Source organism: Triticum dicoccoides, unplaced genomic scaffold, assembly GCF_002162155.2.
Source record: "Triticum dicoccoides isolate Atlit2015 ecotype Zavitan unplaced genomic scaffold, WEW_v2.0 scaffold13901, whole genome shotgun sequence".
In the NCBI taxonomy this organism is placed as follows: Eukaryota; Viridiplantae; Streptophyta; class Magnoliopsida; order Poales; family Poaceae; genus Triticum; species Triticum dicoccoides.
Genome location: NW_021198479.1, coordinates 1 through 19745, shown reverse-complemented (window position 1 = coordinate 19745; position 19745 = coordinate 1). Strand labels below are relative to the sequence as shown.

At 44.2% G+C, this 19745-nt stretch overlaps 1 protein-coding gene and 1 non-coding gene across 2 annotated transcripts; one reads left to right on the top strand and one right to left on the bottom strand.

The window, feature by feature from the left end:
* Positions 1–10157: 10157 nt before the first annotated feature.
* On the top strand, positions 10158–10230 carry TRNAK-UUU. The gene has a single exon. It is a non-coding gene; the product is annotated as a tRNA-Lys (tRNA).
* Positions 10231–11845: 1615 nt separating this feature from the next.
* On the bottom strand, positions 11846–14349 carry LOC119343741 (NADH-ubiquinone oxidoreductase chain 2-like). The gene is made up of 2 exons (XM_037614534.1): positions 13875–14349; positions 11846–13061 (listed from the first exon to the last, which is right to left on the bottom strand). Exons 1-2 carry the CDS (start codon positions 14060–14062, stop codon positions 12623–12625), a joined length of 627 nt encoding a protein of 208 aa, XP_037470431.1. The 5' UTR covers positions 14063–14349; the 3' UTR covers positions 11846–12622.
* Between the last annotated feature and the right edge of the window lie 5396 nt (positions 14350–19745).

Below are 19745 nucleotides of genomic sequence, written 5' to 3'. Positions count from 1 at the left end.
CCTTGTGAACCCTTCAAAAGGAAAGAACATGGCAAACACTCAGAAAAACAAATGAGGTTAGTGCAAATGCAACACCTATCATTCGTGAGGTAAGATACCCAACAAGTGTATGCATCATGCTCATCACAAGAAAGGACAAGGGAGTATTGCATAGTATGGAGGCATATGATGCGAGAACAACCAAATGCAATAGGCTCAATCAAACAAGCATGCATCACAAGTAAGTTGTCAAAGTCTCCAAGATCAATAAGCATAGTATGGTTGCACTCAATACAAGTGGATGTGAGAGAGGCAACTAATTGAGACAAGAGAAAATGATCAAGATATATCATGTGAGAGGCATGAGCATATCTGTCATCAACCCAAGAAAGCGAGTAGTAGTGGAACAAGGGTGATGCAACCAAGCACACAATCATAGTGATCAAGTCAAGCAGGCGAGTTGTGCGAAGATGCAACATACTTGGAGGAATCATGGAAAGCATGTCATTGGTGCAAATAGTGGGCATGAATAATGCACATGACATATCACAAGCATGAAAGCAAGATATGAGTAGAACGGCATGAATGTATTGGCGAGAGGCCATATGTAAATAGCAATGGGGCATCATGACTCTCCCAACACGACAAGCATCAATAGCATGTGGCACAAATAAATCATGGCAATAGCTATAAGTATCTCCACCAAGCATGCAAATACACATAGAAGTAGCATAATGGTGAAACATGGGTAGATGCAAGCAAGGGTCACAATTGCATGGCAAAGGCATAGGAGCAAGCATATCATGCAAAGTGAACAAGGTAAAATGAGCATAAGGTGACAAGTGATATATAGCTCATAGCCGTGTGAGAGCCAAGTAAAAGAGATGCGTGTAGTCCTTGTGTGAAGGGAACGGTGGTAAGGATAGTCCAAGGGATCCCAAGTCATCATTGCTCTCAAGAGCTCGTTTAGTCAACTCTTGGGATTGAGAGGTTGACGAGTATACGTGAGTACCAACAGAAAACAAAGACAAAGGAAAAATTGTGTGTGCGTGATATATGTACACATCATCCATCATGATGCGCATGTGTATGTGTCGGTTAGCACAAAATATCCAATGCTCAAATAAATGAGATGCGTGATATAGAAACATGTCATCCATCATGAGAGGTTTGTTATTATGTATATCATAATGGAGACTCAAAGGATGTAATGCATCATTAGAAATATCTAGAGCATTGTTATTCTTGGAATGCATATGGTGCACGCAATTATGGGAATCATGCAAAATATGGAATGCATCAAAATCTCCTAATATGTATGAGGAAACTATGGGGGTCTCCTCATGAGCATGAGTAGCAACATCACATGGAGAATATTGACAACATCCAAAACAATGCATATTCGAAATAATGTGATCATGGCATGTCATAGTAGATGAATTGCGCAAATCATGTAAAGGAAGCATGGCAATATCATCACATGAAAAACAAAAGCCAATGACCATCATCTCGTCATCTATGCCATAAGTGCATATGGGATTTATTTTAATGGGGCATGCATAGTTACTATGTTGAGATTGAAATGATGCAATATGGGAGATCTCACTCATAGCATATGACAAGTTCAAAGGATTGTCAAACATGAAGTGACCAATAGAATTTTCACATGATATCCTATGAAGCATAGCATCACAACTAGGCAACTCAACATGCTCATCATCATATTCATCATAAATAGGTAAGTCAAGACATGAAGAAGTCGCACTAGCATGAAGCATGGGAATAGGTGGACCAACATCATGCAAGCAATCATTGTCAAGATAGTCCACTAGTGGGACAAGAGAAGCACCATCACCTATGTTACCTTTGGAGTATCGCTCATGTGTTGTAGGTGAGGCGTCGAAGATCCACACGTTGTCATCTTCATCTTGATGGAACCATGTGGGGGAGGGTGCATCATTGTCCACCATGGCCATCGGTTTTCCCATTGGAGGGATGGACTCGTCGAGTATAGGCATGTCGTCATGTAGGAGACCTAGCACCAAAGAAGAAAACACACTAGGAGTAGAGGTTAAGTCGGTAGAAATCAAAGTGGCCTCACGTGCCGTCCCAACTACCTCACTCTCTAAGTGTTGTGGCTCACTCACTCCCTCAAAGATGCTCTCACTCATATGGTTGGTGGAGTCACTCAAATGGCACTCAACCTCACATAGGATGTGTGGCATGCACTCATATGTGGGGCTAGTGGTGGTCACACTCCTCCTCTCATTGGAAATGCTCTCAATGTCACGTATGGTGGATGAACTCATCGCACTCATGGGGTGGTGGCTCTCCTCACATGACAAATGGGGCATCTCGACATATGTGGGTGTCGGAAAGATGTAGGTGCAAATGTCTCCATGATCAACTCCTATCACCGTGGTTGAAGCGGATGGCCCATGCTCGACCTTCTTGTCACCATCTTGGTGTGGGAGGCCCATATGATGTGGCACCTCATAGCTCGTCTCCATGACTGAAGGGAGTTTCCCATGCTCGGCCATCTTCCTTGGGGGCTTCCGAAGATGGAAGCGTCGCCCTCACTTGTCATTGGTCGCCTTGGACTTGATGAAGTCGTTGTAGGCGTACTCATGGGAATTAGGCGAAGATGTCGTATGTCCAAAGGCGAAGATGCCTTGATAGCACTTGGCGAAAATGCCGAAGTTGTTCTTGTAGCCGTAGCCTCGGTGGTGGTCGTCTCTGGGTCTTGTTTTGTGCTCATGAAGCTTCGACTTGGCGTGAAGTAGGGCTTGTTGGGACTTGTGCATTTGTGCTTGTGGAGCATCTTCATGATGATGATGTCGTTGTCATGCTTGAGCTCGTAGTAGATGTCGTTCATCGTTGTCGTGCACATTTTGCTTGGTGGTGACTTGCCCTTCATGACGATGTGGATCATGAACGTGATGGTGGTCGCCATGTAGATGTGGACGTGGAAGAATTGCGCTTGCATCGTTTTCATGCTCCGAAGACTTGTGGCTTGAATGGCGCCGCCTTGAAGATGATGAAGGGGAAGAAGACTTGATCAATGCTCTAATGTTCTCCATCCTTGCATCTTGCTCCTCTTTTTGTGCGGAAATCTTCTTGTCGATGTAGTCCCTTTTCCTTGCTTTGGAGTGACGAATGTCGATGGAGATGTTCTCGATGCGCTCACGCAATCTTGATTGTGCACCTTGTATTTGTCGTTGTAGATCGAAGATAGACGCTTTAGAGATGTAGTTGTTCAAACCGTCGTTGTTGTCGTAGACCGGAGAGGAAATGCCTGCCTATCCATCACAAGACTCGAGCAAATATGAGTGGGAGAAAGAGAAGAACTATACCAAATGTACCTTGACCAATGTTGAAGATGGATCAATGATCAGTCAAATGTGTAACAAGGAAATAGCACAATTGGTACCAATTCTTGTCGGTCCTCACACCTACACAAGTAAAGCTTATGGTGGAGCTCGGTGAGGATAGTGGCACAAAAATTTAATGCAAAATGTTAGCAAGAGTCAATAATGTTGAAAGAGATTCACAAATTTGCAAGCGAAACAAGTAGACCAATAGCAATATGGATGGCACACGGAAACGCACACACAGATAGATAAATGGGGTCGTGCAACCAAGGAATGAGCACAAAATGTGGAATCCACGGAAAACGCTCGTGTTGCACAACTCAAGAGAGACGCTAGCACGATTGCTCAATAGGCGGATACGAAACTTGTGCACAACCTATAAGATGCAGAATGTAGCAACTTTTATCCCAAGTATGCTATGTATGTATGGTTCCCGGTGTTTCTCTCAAGATGATCCAAGATGATCGGATGTGACAATCTTATATGCAATGTGGTATGATGCTATGGCACTTGCTTACAAGCTTCTTTGCTCTCTTTCTTTGCTTAAAAGCTTTATTTCTTTTTTTTGTATGGCCACTTTGCACAATGCACAAACCAAGATAGATATTGTGTATATGCGGGAACAAACCTGTGACACAAGATATGATACCAATATATGCACCACGTTGATATGGTATGTATGATATGGGAAGTATGATCACTAATGTGCACAAGTAACGTTGCCGGCAATACTCAAATGGCTAGTCTCGATAGGCAAGTAACGCAAAATGGGCTAGGGGTTAACAATGCAATGGCAAGGGGAATATACAATGGAGGGATAGCACGATACCAAGATGATATGGAGGTTACCGTCGAAGGTTTCTCGTATGTACGCCACAAATGGATGATGGTGAAGTGGTCAAAGTAGATGACGACCTCGAGGCAATGATGAGTGGCGGTGTTCTTGATGTAGAAACCAAGATGATGGAGACTCGTCCCTAAGTAGCTGAAACACCTTAGGACACGGAAAAACCGCAAACTCAAAATCTCAAACGTCAAATGTCAAAATGGAGGTAGTGGAAAGCGATGGAGGTTGCCCTTGGCAATGCGGAAGTGGAGTGACAGGCTATACATGTGTTGTAGTTGAAGTTGCCGTCCCTAAGTAGCCGAAACACCTTAGGAGACACAAGCCACAACTCGAACAAGCGCAAACAAAATTGGGTTAAGTTGGGTTGGCAAAAAGTATGGTGGGCAAGGTTATGCGGAAATGGTGGTGGTGGTTGATGAGAAGCAATCGTCCCTAATTAGCCGAAACACCTTAGGAGACTCGAATCACTACTCAAGCAACCACTAATGCTATGGTAAGCACAAGAATATGGGATTCTCTTTCCGGTGGAAAATGGCATCTGAAAATGAGACTGAGACCTACTTTTCGAATTGTCAGAGGCTATGAGATCCACTTTCTTTTGGAAAGGAGAAGGGAGAAGCAGCATTTCAACTGTGTGAGGATGGACTCTAGACCCACTCGTTCTGATTCTGTGATTGCAATTTCTCAAAATGGATCATAAAGTTGATCCTGTTTACTAACTCACTCTCGAAGTAGAAGTACCGGACCAGGTAACCAGAAGATAAGGCCACTCGGCAAGACTGGACTAGTTTAACACGGCTATCTAGTGGAACACTATATATATAGGACTTGTAGAGCTTGAAAAAGCTTGTTTTGGTCTTTTTTTCTCTTTTCTGGGCACTGAACTTCATAGACAGACTTACCAACTGATGAGCCAAAGTAGCAAATTTCTTCTTCCTGGGAGGGGCGGACTCTACGTTGGTAGATCGAACTTTCATTTCTTCCTTCCATTTCATCTGTTCAAGTAGTCTCCTTTTCAAGTAGATACGCTTTGATACCAGACTGGTGTGCATTCTATGCTTACCCAGCGAGCGAAGGAGCGAGCCAATTCCTCTGTTCCGGTAGAGCCAATTCCTTTGAAGAATTGTTTACTTTCTTGTCTTTCCTCCAGTGAACAGAGTGGAAGACCAGGTATCTTCGTAGTTGGCTCTGGAATGATTGCTTGCAGGATTTCATATTTTCCAATGATCAGCTTAGTTGGAAGAGATAGATAGGAGAAGCGAATGCCAGATGCGCGGTGTGCCAATCAATCCAATTTCGTGAGATCGAGTCAAGATAAGAAGGCAAAATTCTTTGGAGTAAAATCGCCTGGAAGAAAGAATAGGAATTGATCTAGCTATAGTATAGATAGAGTGTCAGATGAAATGCTTGACAAGGCAAGGAAACAGAACTTCCACATCCTCTGTTCACACTACCTGGATTGGAATTGGTTCTATCGAGATATACTGACTTGAAACAGGAATTTCTTGGTAACTGCTGCTTCTTTGAAGCAAGTGCTTTCGGGTTGGCTCTTCTGATATGTGTATTTGCTACCCATACGGAACAATTTCATTGATGAAAGATGGATGGCTATTCTCCACATTTGCCAGCACAGTGCACTTTTTCTTCTATTTCGTGATTCCTTTCTTTCTGTCGCCATTTGAAAATGGATTTCTCCTCCTGGTTTTAGTCACACACGTCTTTTCCACCTAGGAAGGATGCCCCTACGATCATTCCATGCTCTGCCTTCGCCCGAGCGGTCCCCAGGGAAGGAAGCCAATAATGGGAGTGTCAGGGCGGAACTTCATTAATGAAAGGATTTGCACTGCCCCACCGTGCCGCAGGGACGAACTTCAATAGCCCATCATAGCACTCTCAGTCAGGGGGTTAGGGAACTCTTGAAGATATCGATAGAATAACATTTCTTTTTCATAAGTTTCAGTGGACGCAGAGCCAACAAGTGCAGTTTTTCAGCGTAAGGTCAGGTTACAGAAAGGCCTATTTTGATAAGCAAGGCATTGCAAACAAATAGGTAGAGCAGAGAGCTAACCTAAGGAGCGAGCTTGTTGTAGTTGGTCTAAAGGGGGAAATAAAGGACTGTCCCGCTACTACTTCCTTGATTCCCGGGAAAGAAGGAAGACCGAGGGTAACTAACTCTTCCTTCTGAAAAATCTATATCCCAGCTCGTTTTCATCGAGCCTTCCCCCCGTTTGGAGTATAGCCAAGTGGTAAGGCATCGGTTTTTGGTACCGGCATGCAAAGGTTCGAATCCTTTTACTCCAGAGCATACTTATTCTAGAAAATAGAAAAAGAAAAAGAAAGTCTCATCCCTACCCTAATAAATAAATGAAAGTAGATTTACATTATTTTTGTATTTCTAGGGGGAATGTTGAGGCAAACTTACGATGCTGACAAGCTGGTTAGGTGCCGAGTTGGATTAGACATCGCAGGTTTCAGTTTAAGAATTGGGAAGAGGTTAAGAACCTAGTGGAATCCACTGCGAGGGGAAGTGCTGAAGTGAAGAAAAGCCCCAATTTTGGAGAGGATTGCATAATTGGAGAGTAGAATTGGAGCAAAGCCATGATCTGGTAGGCGACTGGTACAAGTGCTAGACTGGAGCTAGACAAGAAGCGTTGAGCAGGAACTTGAGCAATTCCAGAAACCTTAGAAGAAACTGGATATGTGGCAACAAGAAGGGCTTAGCCAGAATCTTGAAACAGGTATGATACCGGCACATATCAGCCTGATGTGATGTACCTGAATTCATTCATGTTCTGTGGAGTCTTTCTTTTAATATTCTTATTTTTTTCTCAGTTTAATTAGGAAGCAAATGCGGTTTCAAGATGAACTCAACCTCGAAAAGGAATTCAATTAGCTGTGCAGTTAGCCCTTTGATCTTGAATAATTGGTTGAAATGGATATTGCCTGTCACTTGAAAATAAGGTTGTTTCATTTGGAATTCAGCAAGTTTCTTAGAAAATTGTTGTTAAACAGGTTGACGTTCCACTGGGAATGGAATAACAAAGGCTTTTGGCAGTTTGTGGATCGAGATGTGATTCGCTTTTTGAGTAATAGTTTCTTTCATTTGGTGTGCTCTTCCTGGAGCCGGTAATAGGAAAAATTTGGTGCATTCTACTTTGCTGTTATGGTATTTACAATCCTTGAATTGTTTGAACCTGACTCTCATTATCTGTCTTCATGGTCTTGAGGGTATTTTGGATATCGTGGAGGTAACTGACGATGAATTCGTCTCTTGCCTCACCGATCTGAACACGGAGTTTCCGAAGCTACAAGAGTGCTTGGTTAAACGGTGCCATTAAGTTTCAACTGTCTTTAAACTTACTACTTCAAGTGCAATTATCAACTCCTTGCAAAATTGTTGGCTTTCTCATCTACAAAAGGCAACTCTGGTATTCAAGGAAACATATAATTAGGTTCCACTCACTACGTCAACTAAAGCAACTGCATCTGGAGCACTTACCAGGGAAAATCGAATAAATAATGACGTAGTACGAGGGGATTTTTTTTCTCACTATTGCCATCCTGTGTTCAGTTCCAATTTCGTAGTAGGAGACAGACTCAAAGTCAATAGATTCCTGTCCTTTTCTATAGAAATAGGCTTGGTCAAGTGCTTAAAAAAGAGGTGACCCGAATGATTTCAATGAATTGCTATTTGGTCAGATTGGAACAATTGGATTCGAAAGGAAAGAAAGACTGTGAACGAAGAGGGCCGCCCATGATCGATTGGATTCGGCAAATAAAGTAGAGGGCCCGCCCGTGTCACCACCAGTCCACCGAACCAGCTGTAGATCGCTAACTCTCTTGTCGACGCCCGGAACTTATGTACGAGTTAAGAATGAATTGTTCCCGAGTAGAGAGGGCAGGATAAGGATTCAGTAAGGAGGAGAGTCTACTTATGGAAATGCCATCCTCTCTTTCCTCAGTAACGGAGTGACTAGCTACCCCGACTTTTTATTCCAGTTCCATTCTTACTGGTGCAGGAGTCCAAAGTGCATCTTCCAACTCCCTAACTGCGTCTTCCATGAAGTTCGGGAGACCCCTCACGTGCCGCTGCCCGTGAGACTCGCCTTTGTACACTTTGCGCACCGCTTCGACTAGACCCCGCTACTACCTCGTATCCAAATACCTGCGATCTAGCTCATTCTTTTTTAAGCCCTGCAAGCCTAATAGAACCTTGTTTCCTGGGCCAAGTCAGCCTATAAGTAAGTAGGGCTGAAGACAATTTGTTTGTTAGTTTTTCAATCTTCTTCCTTCTATGCTTAGAGTAAGTGGAAATGACCTCCTTGATCAGCAAGTAAGCGAGCGGTAGTTCAGTCTCCGACAAGTGAGGCCGAATAGCCCCAGTTGTCCTTTTCCTTCTAAACTAGCTGCTCTCGCTTGACTCTTCTAGTGAGCAAGCAAACTGGTCGGGGAACAGGGTCGGATCAAAGTAAGGAATGGGAATAGCACTCACTCGTTGAAGGTAAGCCAGAAACAGGGGTTGTCCTCTCCCTTACTTAAGTCCTAGTCCATCTTTTCGTGCCCCAAAGGGGAAGTCAAGCAATAATGAGGGAACTTGACCCACACCTGACGAAAGAGTTTGGTTGCTCGAAGGAAGCAGAAGCAAAACCTGCTTTCTTTCTGTCCCAACCTCCAAGGGTTCCTCCCTGTATGACATAGTCCATTGGATTGGGGCAATGGTACGCACCTATGTTTGGTGTCCCCTCTCTCACTTCCTCGTCAGATCCTGGTCCCAAAGGGCAATACATTGAGTCGGAAAGACGGGGGGCTTTCGTAAATTCCATTCTGTAGCCGAACTAGCCCCTGGATCAGCTCTCATAGTGGGAGAATCAGAGTCAAGTTAGGCGCAAAAGAGGGGGTTGACATCATTCGTCGTGATTGGATCAATCAGACTCCCCCACAGGAAATGCCAAGGGGCGCCCTTTCTCATTATCATCTACCGCCCATTTCTTCATCATCTGCTGCTGCCTTAAGTGCGTAAAGTAGGCTCAGCTTCTTAGGTTTCTAAATATCTTGTAGTAGCCGAAGGTAGTCCAGTCCGCTTGTTAGATTGAATTGAATCTTATATAACCTACGTAGCTAAAGAGAAAATCATAATAGTCTAAGTGGACCTCTCAAAGGTATAAATAAGTAGACATTAGTCTTACTAGTTCGGTCTTTTTCTTTTTTTGTTATGATGCCCACATTTCATACTTCTCAATTCTTATTTATTCAAGGGTTCGTATGTACTGAGTGACTCTAGGTCTATTCAGATGCAGCTTCAAGAGAGCTTTATTCGGCCTTTGTATGACCGTCTTCCCTTCCTGTCTATCTCCTTCGGTCAGGTAGTTCTGCTTCCGATGCCGGAGGAGCAGGGTGGGATAGAAGGGTAGTTTCTGAGTTCGAGATGTCTGAGCTTGGAGGTTCCGCTTCTCTAATGTGATAATAAAGCAACAAGCAACGCCGCTCCCATGCGCTCATCCCTTGCTTGTTCTTGAGCGCTAGTCATTCATCCCTAGCTGGGTTCTTGGGATATCTTGATTCTCTTTATGATGATGTAAGGGTCGGCAACAATGAATAAGGAATCGATCGGAAGTTCGCGCCAATCGATCTTCTATAGGAGTAGGAGGTAGCGCGAATCCCCTCTTTCTTCGTTTAGAAGAGTGCTGGACCTCCACAACGTCAAACCATAGAACACAGCTCCTTTCGGTCGAACCCTAGGAAAGACGACTTTACCTTTTTCGTAGATAGTCTGAGTTCGAGCTACTGTAGTCTCCCCCGTTGACCTTCTTTTTTAGATAGAATCCTCAATGAGTGGAAAGGACTCCCAGACTTGCTCCACAGTACTATACCATACAGAGCCGCGCCCTTGTGATATGATAAGAAGAAAAGGGGCCAGGCCGCCCTCTTTTCTTTTCCGCACCAAGCCTTCTTTTAAAATCGGGTGTATAGCTCAGTTGGTAGAGCATTGGGCTTTTATCCTAATGGTCGCAGGTTCAAGTCCTGCTATACCCAAAACAAAAAAAACCACTCTTGTATTCGTAAGGATGCATAGTAGCCTTCAAAGAGCACTCTTTGGCCTTGAGAAAAGCCCCTTTCTCATCAACATCTCGACTTCGCTCGTTGTTTGAGGTCAGTATAAAGGAGATCAGATCTGTCCCGGGAATCGAAGGATACAGAAATATGGAATCGAGCACAGATTATAGGAAACAAGCAAACAGAACAGGTTGGATCCCATCTTTAACTGCACAGAGCAGCAGCCTACTATTGATTGATGATCTTACCTTCCTGAGAGTCGAGGAACAGCAGATGAGATAGCCGAAAGGGGGGACCCCGGGTAATAGGTTTCCTTTTCCGGTTTAGGCTTGAGAGAAATCAGGAACTGAACTGAGCACTCCACAAGTATGGATTGGATTGGATTGTTTCATTCTGATACCAACTTTCATGCTGGAAGATAAGGTTGCCATACTGGGAAAGGGGGAAAGGAAATAGGATCCCCTCTCTTCTCTACAGGAATGAACTTCTCCTCGCCGACCACTGGCACTATACTTAGGTTAGGCGCAATAGGTGACTTAGGTTGGGTTGTCTGGATCAATCCTACAACGAATAGCTCTCTTTCCTTTTAATGGAACACTCACTAGATTCTGCTAAATAAGGATAACTGCAAAGATAAGCCGGGTCATCCGAAAATCAAGGAAATATTTCCTGGATTTTCTGCATGGCATATTTCCTATCATTTCACAACCTACTTTTTTTCTTAGTTAGATACTATAGCACCTTCCCTTCATGGGGAGATGTTTATATACCATCTAAATTCATTCATTCATTACTTACTTGCTCTTCTTTCCCAGTGATCGGAATAGGGATTTCCATGGATTGTAGGCCCTCGATTGTAATGATGGTATCAATGAAAGATGAAATAACATGATACTATTTAAAGCAATGGTTGATAGAGCGAGGTCTAACCTTGATTGGGTAGACCGAGAAGCAAACCACTAAGCAACTGGACTGCAGCCCCGAGAAAACAAGCAGTTCGGAAAAGCAAGTCAGGAATACGGTGGCGATGCAGCAACGATACGCATGCCCGCAAGGGGTAGTGAAAAGCCATTAGGGGGAAGAGATAGGTTTCTTATTCTAAGCCAAATTACTATACCATAAGGAGATTACCATTATGAGATGACACTTGAGAGGGCACTTTAAAGTGATTGAACCCACTTTCCATGTTAGTTTAAGCAACAATATCGCTAGGGACCAAAGTAGTGAAAACGGCAGCTCCATTTTCCAAAACTTTCTGTCTCATAAGACTGTGAAACCACACAATTTGACATTCCCCTTGGGAAATAGGGAAAAACAGGCCCCGGATTCCGATAACTTATGTCTCGCCTAGTGGAAAAGTACACAATTGACTAAGAAGATTGGAAGGTGGTACGAAAATACTCATCGGGTCTTTCGTTCCAGCAGTCATGATATAGCTTCTAGCTTTGACCGCTCTTAAGGTGCCCGCACTCTTGGCTTGAATCGCCGACTTGTGTTTCGGTTTAACCGAAAAGCAGAATCCTATCATTTCACTACTCGACAGAGGCTCCTCATTCATCCATCGGATAGGACGCCCCATCTATGGACCAAGAGAACGAGATATTTACTTTTTTTACATCTGTAACTACATTCTCACATTTCTTTTTTGATCTCATGACTTTTTATGCGATCGGAAAACGAATGAGATCAGAAAGATAGGCGGACGACTTGACCATAAGGTCGGATGTTTCCGTGAGCAGTAAGCAGCGGATCTCCCCTTTTTGGGGGAAAGCTGGTGGCCCTTTTGGCGTGTTAATTCTTTCGACGGGGCGGCCTTCTTCGTTCGGTAGATCCGGTCGAGGTGGTTTTCGTTTACCAGCGCGTAGGTGGTCTAAGTTCCTATGACCGAGTCTTTCTGGCCCCTGTGAACATATTTTCTTAATGTATTAAAGAGGGCCTCTCTAACCGGTGAAAAGTGGTAGGTGTCCACTAACGGCTATTCCTGGCTCGGCTCCGATAACGCAATTCCGGGAGGAGTCGGTAGTTGGGCACTGGATCCCTTCGGACCTGGAGAACGTGTGACACTGGGTCGGGGTTTGGTGAACCAACAGGTCGCTCCTTTAGTTGAAGTATCGGGCCCCTTTTTCGTTGCCTAGGTTACACCTTCGGAATACCCCAGACGGGGATTTCGCTCTATTCCCCCCAATCTTCACTTTACGCCACGCCGACTCTCCGTCGTGGAATTAGACCAAGGGTCGAAGACCCATACCATAGGACCCCGTCTCCCGTATCTTATCTTTCGCGCGTAGGAGATCGAGACACAGCCTTAGGGCTATGGGGAAAGTGGATCGATTGCCCTAGAATTACAACTACGTAGAGGGTCTCTACAAGTCTATAAATAAGTTCCTAAAAATTGATCGGTAGTAGTCCGGTCGCACCCGAACAATAATATTCCAGAGGGAAATGCACCTAAGATCAAATATTTTGAGCCGGCTTCCGTGGAAAATTCAGACTTTCTTTTTGATGCTGCGATCACATAAAAACATAAACTTTGAAGCTCAATAGCTAAATACATGGCAATTAAATCATGAGCCGGGATCATTAAGAGCATACTGCGAGTAGGAAGTGGAATTAATACAATGAATTCAGAAGCATCAAACCTCTCTTTTTCGAAAAAATCGAAACACATCGAAATGGTACCAGCCGTACTTAATAATAGAAGGATTTGGCAGAAATATGTAAAATTGTCCCTCCTAAAAAAATTATTCCAGAATAAATGGGCAATAGTTAGGAGAGGTGCGCCAGCGGCGAGCAGAAGCAAGGTTATTAGATACCGAAGGAAAGCCCGGCCAGAACCACACGTGCAAGTTTCCCTGCATGTGGCTCGTCCGTGATAACTTCTTCGGATTTGCGTGAACTAGCGGACCGATCACTAAGTGGTTAGTACCTCCAGCATGAGCGAACCTTTTCAGAACTGGTTAGGAATGGGTGCCACTATCCCAGCCCGGATCCAGCCAGGTTCTATTGATCATGTCCCCTTCCCAACAGTTGTATCTTGTCTTCGGGCGTCTTTCTTTGGCTTTACTATCAAGCCAGACGCGGCGCCCTTTCGCATTATCATCTACCGCCCTTTCTTTCCTCCCGTCCCTTCACGCATGAAGATCGTCGTATGTATGTTCGACTTCGGTTGCCGGTGCAATAGAATTGGCGGGAGTATATTATGGCAGGATCAGTCACCTGGGCAAACCAAAACCCTCCTCCAAGAAGAATTGTGCTATGCCCCCCCGATATCCCTATAGAGCGAAAGAGCTGCCTGGTGATCCCTAGGTTGCAGCACGTCCGGTCGTTAACTCCTCGCTAGCTGCCGCCGTTTCTAGGACCGACCGACGCCTCACCTACATGCACAGGTACCTACGTAGTGTAGTGTCGGTCGCACATTCATAATAGCGTTCGGACTCATGTGCCTTCCTGAACCAGGGGAGTTCCCTTGCTCCTGCTGCGTACGATTAGCCGGCCTTGCGGCGGCAAAAGGATTAGGACGTCCCCCCATGCTAAGGTTCCCTGCGGTCCGGCCGCATTAGGTTAGGGAGCTGGGCGATAATAGCTCCTCCGCATCCCAAGCGCGCTGCCCTCCTAGGCGCGCAACACTAAGTAATCCAAGCCAACCCACATTACTAACTAACGGTGGATAATCATCTTTCTTAGAGGTACTAAATACAACTCCATGAATGAGCAAAATGAAGGTTGCGTTAATGATAAAGGTCTCTGGGGAAACCGCTAAAAAAAGATTGAACATGTGGTTCCGAGTTTCGATAACTTCTTCTACTTTCATTTCCTCCGTCTTCCAAATCGCAGAGTTAATTCAAAAGCCTAGGTGTTATTACTGAGCTGCTGCTCTTTTTTCTCTAATTTCCTTCTAAGATCCTCCGACTACTCCTCCTTATCCTACTCACTCGAAGTTTCGTTGGTCATTTATTGTTTTTTTAGCCTCTTTGACAAAGTTAGTAAGAAGAAAAACCTCGATCTTCAGTACACTTCACACCCACACAATCTCTATTTGAAACTAACACTCCATTTCCAGATAGCGAGCGATCGCTCAACAATGATACCGCGCCGGACGAAGTACCTATCCCCGGGGACCACGCTTTTTTACTTGTTTCCTTTTTTTTTTCTATACGAAATTAAGACGATTTCGTTTGTGTTCATGTTGGCGATTTCAGATGTGAATGAGGCCGGTCGTCTCCCCTTCCTACGGGTTCCCCAGTGACACATCAACCACGCCCCTTCCTTTTCTCCGATCATAAATAACCTGATCTCTTTCTTTCTAATTCATCCCCTTCTTTCTAATTCAAAAAAGAAAGGGGGGGGGGGCGGTAAGGCAGGCTCGCAACTTACAAAGGGCACTCGCTGCTCGCAGGCCTGCTCTTTCTATTATGATTTCTATGTCTATGAAAGCTCCTTTGACTCCAGCCCCATAAGCTATTCTTTCACCTGCACCAGCTCTTGGTCTTTGTCCAGGACAAAGATATCGCAATAGTGGAATAAGGAAGTGCAAGTTGGCGATCGAAGCAAAGGAAAGATCAAGCCGAAGAGGATACCTGGGGCCATCTAAGACGGCTGTAGTAAATAGCTTACACGACTGATCAGGCTCATCAACCTATGGAACCTCACGCTATGTTGCTATGATTCTTTTATCACGAAAGCATGTTGGGCGAAGGAATAAAACGCGTACAACACTAGCAAGAAGAGACTTGCCAAAGAATTCGATGCCTCACAGGATCCTGCAAAAGCGGAGTCCAAAAAAGCACGAGTCGGGTCGGCGGTTTCAGATTCAGATAGTTCAGTTCAATCATCATCTAACACCTTTCGGTGCCATTCCTTTTGAAACAGGCGTTTCTTTTGTAAAAGAATTTGATGCCCCTGCGAAAAACCGAGTCAAGAAAGAGGTAAGGGCCGGGTCAGAGGCGGAACAGACATTCAAAGCAACCGAACCATAGATCCAGCTTTGCAGGACAAGCATAACGAAAGTAAGCATTTGGCCAGACATTCAAATAAACCCTATATCTAGAAATCCATCATCCCTGTCTGAACGGTCTAAGCATCATATCTTTTTCTTTTCACTTCCGCTGCATCGTCCGGACATCAGAAATAGCTGCATTAGCAGCATCTCGCTACAACTCCCTTGGCAACCCTAGCACCAACAGGAACAACTCAGTTCAAGCTAGCAACAACTAACAATTTCTACTTCCTCGAACAAGAGCTTGCTTTTAGTTCACGTTAGCTACATTCGTTTTAATAGAAAGATGGGAAAGGCTAGGTTAGCAGAAGACTATGCTTGTGCCACAAACTTATTGCTTCGGAGAAGCATTTCTTCAATGAATCTTACTCAGTACAGTATTCATAAGGGACCTGTATCTAAATATTCTGTTCTAACATTCCAATTTTGGTTGGAAGTTTCTCAAATGAAAGAGCACAACCCTTTCCATCACTTCTCTACATACTGGCATTCGGAGCTAGGAGCAGAGAAGAGAAGTCAATCGGAAGAATCGTAAAAGCCTGGAGCTCAAACATTGCGTTCTACACTTTACTTTTGTTTTGTATCTCTGAAACAGGAGTGAAAAGAAATCAGCTCATCCACCGCTAACTAAACAGGGCGAAACTAGCTCTTCTTTGGTTTCCCTGGGTCCAAGTTGGGGCAAAACCTGCTCTTTTCCCGAAAAAAGTCTATCGTACTAGGTGGCGCGACACGCGACATAGGTAGTAAAGTAGTGATTTTGGGCCCAATTCATACTTATTTTTTGATTGGAATTCTTATCCTAGCTCGGCCTACTCGCGAGATGTTAGCCTTCAGCCTGATTACATAAAGCATAGCACTTCTGATCGATTTGAATATTCCATTCCCTATTTCCTTGAGCGCTTTCACCATTAACCCATGGGTGCCAAGACCATCCCCCCGGCTCTTTCTTCTTCTAGTTCATATAATAGAACACAAGGATCGAACCTACTTTGCTTTAAGTCTGTTTACTTTTTAACGCCGTCTACGGAGAGACAAGATGAGAGAGGAGAGAGGAAGCTGAACGACAAGAGCTGACGAAGTCCAATCAAGCTGAGGCCTGGAAAGAGTTAAGAAAAAACACCTTCTACCTGCATTCATGGGTGCTCAACGATAGATTCCACATCAAGATAGGCAAAGCGGGATACAGCTCGTTTATTACCTCAAAGAAAACAAGAAACAAGTCTTTTCTAATCACGGAACACGAGAATAGCATGCACGGGAGAAGGATTTAGGGAAAGGTACACGATGATTTTTTGGAGTCTATAGGGGAAGATTCCACCAGCCCCAATTGCTTTGGGTGAGAGATCGAACCTCCACTCGTTTCTGGTTTCTGCTTTCTCCCTAGGGAAAGAAGATATGATACTTTTCGAAGAATGCAATCCCCGCATTCCGGCCCTGCTCTGCAAATCAACATCTGAAGATCTACGGGTCACCATAGTCTTCTGATCCACTAATAAGATTCCGCGCTCGAGATGATGTGATCTGAACGAAAAGATAGATACATCCGAGCTGCCCAAGGATATGGTCTGGGTACCGATCTGCTAGGATAAGGGGGAGATCCTAGTAGCCATCGCTGTTAAGAACAACCGATGCCTTATGTGTATTGGATCCGCTCTTCTGTTAGCATAAACACATGAATGAGATTCTATTCCTCTTCCTTATTCTTCCTAAATAGAACCCCCCAACCTAGGTGCGGAAGTAAAATAAATCCTTGTTTGTACATCGCTGAACTTACATACCCGGGCCCGGCTCAACATTCTTTTAAAACAATCGAATAACGGCTTTTCCATGACTTGGCCATTCAATCTTGTGAACTAATCGAGACCGAAATTGGATAAAGAGATACAAAAGGAGAGGAATACCCAATCGATGAAAGAACATGAAACCCTTCTGTTTCTATAGAGGTACGGGAAACGGTTGGGGGCAATAAAGTAGGTGAAGTGGTTGGATTTTGCGAGCTGTTCCAACCACTGCTGGATGTGATTCCAAGAGCCGAACGAGAATGAATACCACACAGAAGAGTCAAGACCGGGCTCCCTAATAGAATGTTTAACCGATCCATTCCGGATCGATCGAATTGGTACGGAAGTTGTAACATGGGAAAAGCACAGAAAACACGACTTATTTGAATAACCCGGTGACCTACCAATTGTAGAAGTAGGATTTTTGGCAAGCAATAAGCACTTAAATAATACAATTCGAGTGTACCAGATTCTTTATCATTTCGAGGAAAAGGTTCGGGAGGAAAGGGAAACAACAGAGGGATTCGAATCGAACCTAAATGGGAATGACATGAAAAATCTTTTTCAAAACCTATCATTAAGGGCGTGACGACGATATACGAGAGGAATAAAAAAAACTCATGATTGGTGTGGAGGGGAAGATCTGCTTATGAAATTGTTCAAGAAAGAGTCGTCTCATTTCCTTACTTCTGCGTTCTTTCGAATTCATTCACTTCGACGACTGGCGCTACGCTAGCTTTGCATGATTAGCTCCGACAGAACAGGTACTGCATTTCCTTAGTTGGATCCGCTCTTTCTCTCTCGTGCAGTTGTTGCTTCCGGCTATTTATTCAGTCGTCAATCAGCATTGATCCGGGTAGTTAGTCAGTCTCTCTCTTTTTGCCCGTCCTTCTCTATCTATGAAATTCCTAATTCAGGGAGTTTGCTTTCCAATATCTAAATGTTCATGCAAAGCAACAAACGAAATGCAAGAACTGTCACGCAGAAGTCACACAGTATGCTGATCGTTCTGAAATGATAAAAAGTATGGGATTTCATAAGAGATTCATACATAGAGATCTAAACTCATGGAAGGGCCCGGCCAGCAAACGAGATCTCTTACATCCAAAGGACCATGCCAATCGAAGATGAACCATTCACCGAGCCGAGTATGTGCAAGACAAGACACGGCTAGATAAGTCAAATAGAAGATATTGCTTTTACACGAGCAACTCTTTTCTTCATGTGGGTACAGCCCACTTTTCCTTTGATGAAATGCGAACACAAACTTCAGGCATCCAAGAAAGAAGTAAAGATCGAAATCGAAGCATTGTCATTGGGTTGAAGATCAATTCATATCGACAAGACTTTCCATTCATCTTTTTGTTGATATTTGGATTCCGTTTTCAAATAAAGTCATCTTGTAGTTAGAAATCACCTTTAGAATCATCAGCCTCTGTCCCTACACTGACTCGCTTATCCGGGATCGATCCTCACTACGGTCCTTTATTTCGAAACGAGGATAGGTCTCTCGCGGAACGAGGTGTAGATTGAGAAGAAAGATGAGCGTATGGTACATACTCACTCGGGTTCAAACTTATTTTGCAGGGAGAAATGGGTACATGCCTGTAGATCTTCTTCTCACAGCGAGCACTTGATTACGGAGCCTGATTCTATATATTTTTTATGGATTATTATTGAATCTATCTTTTTCTGCAAATCATAGTGGGAATCCTATTACCGATACCTAAACTTTTTCTTTGTCGAAACAGAAAGGAGGGAAATTGGATAACCGACGACACGAGTTTCCCGTTCAACGTTCCGCTTCGCTCCACTGTTAGATAGGCAATTCAATAGTTACCGACGAAAGGAGTTCCCCTTCTCTTGGCCAATTGACGTTCTGCTTCAATAAGTCATGACCTTCACTCTCCTCAAGTGAGGAGGGCATATTGTTTGACCAACGAAAGCCTCACTAGTTCCTTCTTCCCGTTCACTATTCCCGTAGCCTGATACGAGTTATTTAGTTCGTGTCTCCTTGTTCTTGGGAAGAACCGAAGGTTCATTCGCGGCACTCGTAGACATAGTTGTATTTCAGACCCTCTTCTTTCCCTAAAAAGCTAATAAATCAAAACAAGAGAAAAGCAAAAGCGAAAGCTCGAGTCGAAGAGTGGAGGTCGCTCGGTAACTCGAGTCGATCAGTCCCATTCATTCTTGCCCGAAACAAGTGGGCTATTCATTCCGGTGCCACCTTTGTTCAATCGAGTCCATGTTCTCTATTTCCCAAAACCCATTCGTTCACCGACCCGTGGACCAGAGGTTTAAAGCTTGGAATTGAGCTTTCTAGCTTTCTTTAGTACAATCTTTTTGCGAGAGCAACCCCCGGTTCGTTCCTAAGACTACACTCACAGCTTTCTCTGTTCATGTTCCGGCATAGGAGATCTAGTGGTAGGATAGGGGACAGAGCTTTAGGGCTGCAGTAAACCTCATATGCGCGTGGCTCATCATAAGACCTTAGCCTGATGTCCTACCCAAAGACTTCAAAGGTAGTCACAGGACAACCTTTCCGAGTTCTAACTTCCAAACCTATAACTTGGTTTGCTTGCCTGCTTCCTATCTGACCTATCAATCAAAGAAATGTTCTAGTTCCGCGATACGAGCTTGACTGTCGCTCTGAGACAGTAGATTTCTTGGTTGGGGGTCCCTTTATCAAAGGCTCCCTTCCCTACTGATCATACAAC

Excerpts from the sequence above, each read along its gene's own strand:
- LOC119343741 (XM_037614534.1), bottom strand. The coding sequence starts at position 14,062 with ATGAAAGTAGAAGAAGTTATCGAAACTCGGAACCACATGTTCAATCTT. Across the intron at positions 13,062-13,874 it reads TGGCTTGGATTACTTAGTGT|TCTAATAACCTTGCTTCTGC; the intron begins TGCGCGCCTAGG and ends TTTCCTTCGGTA.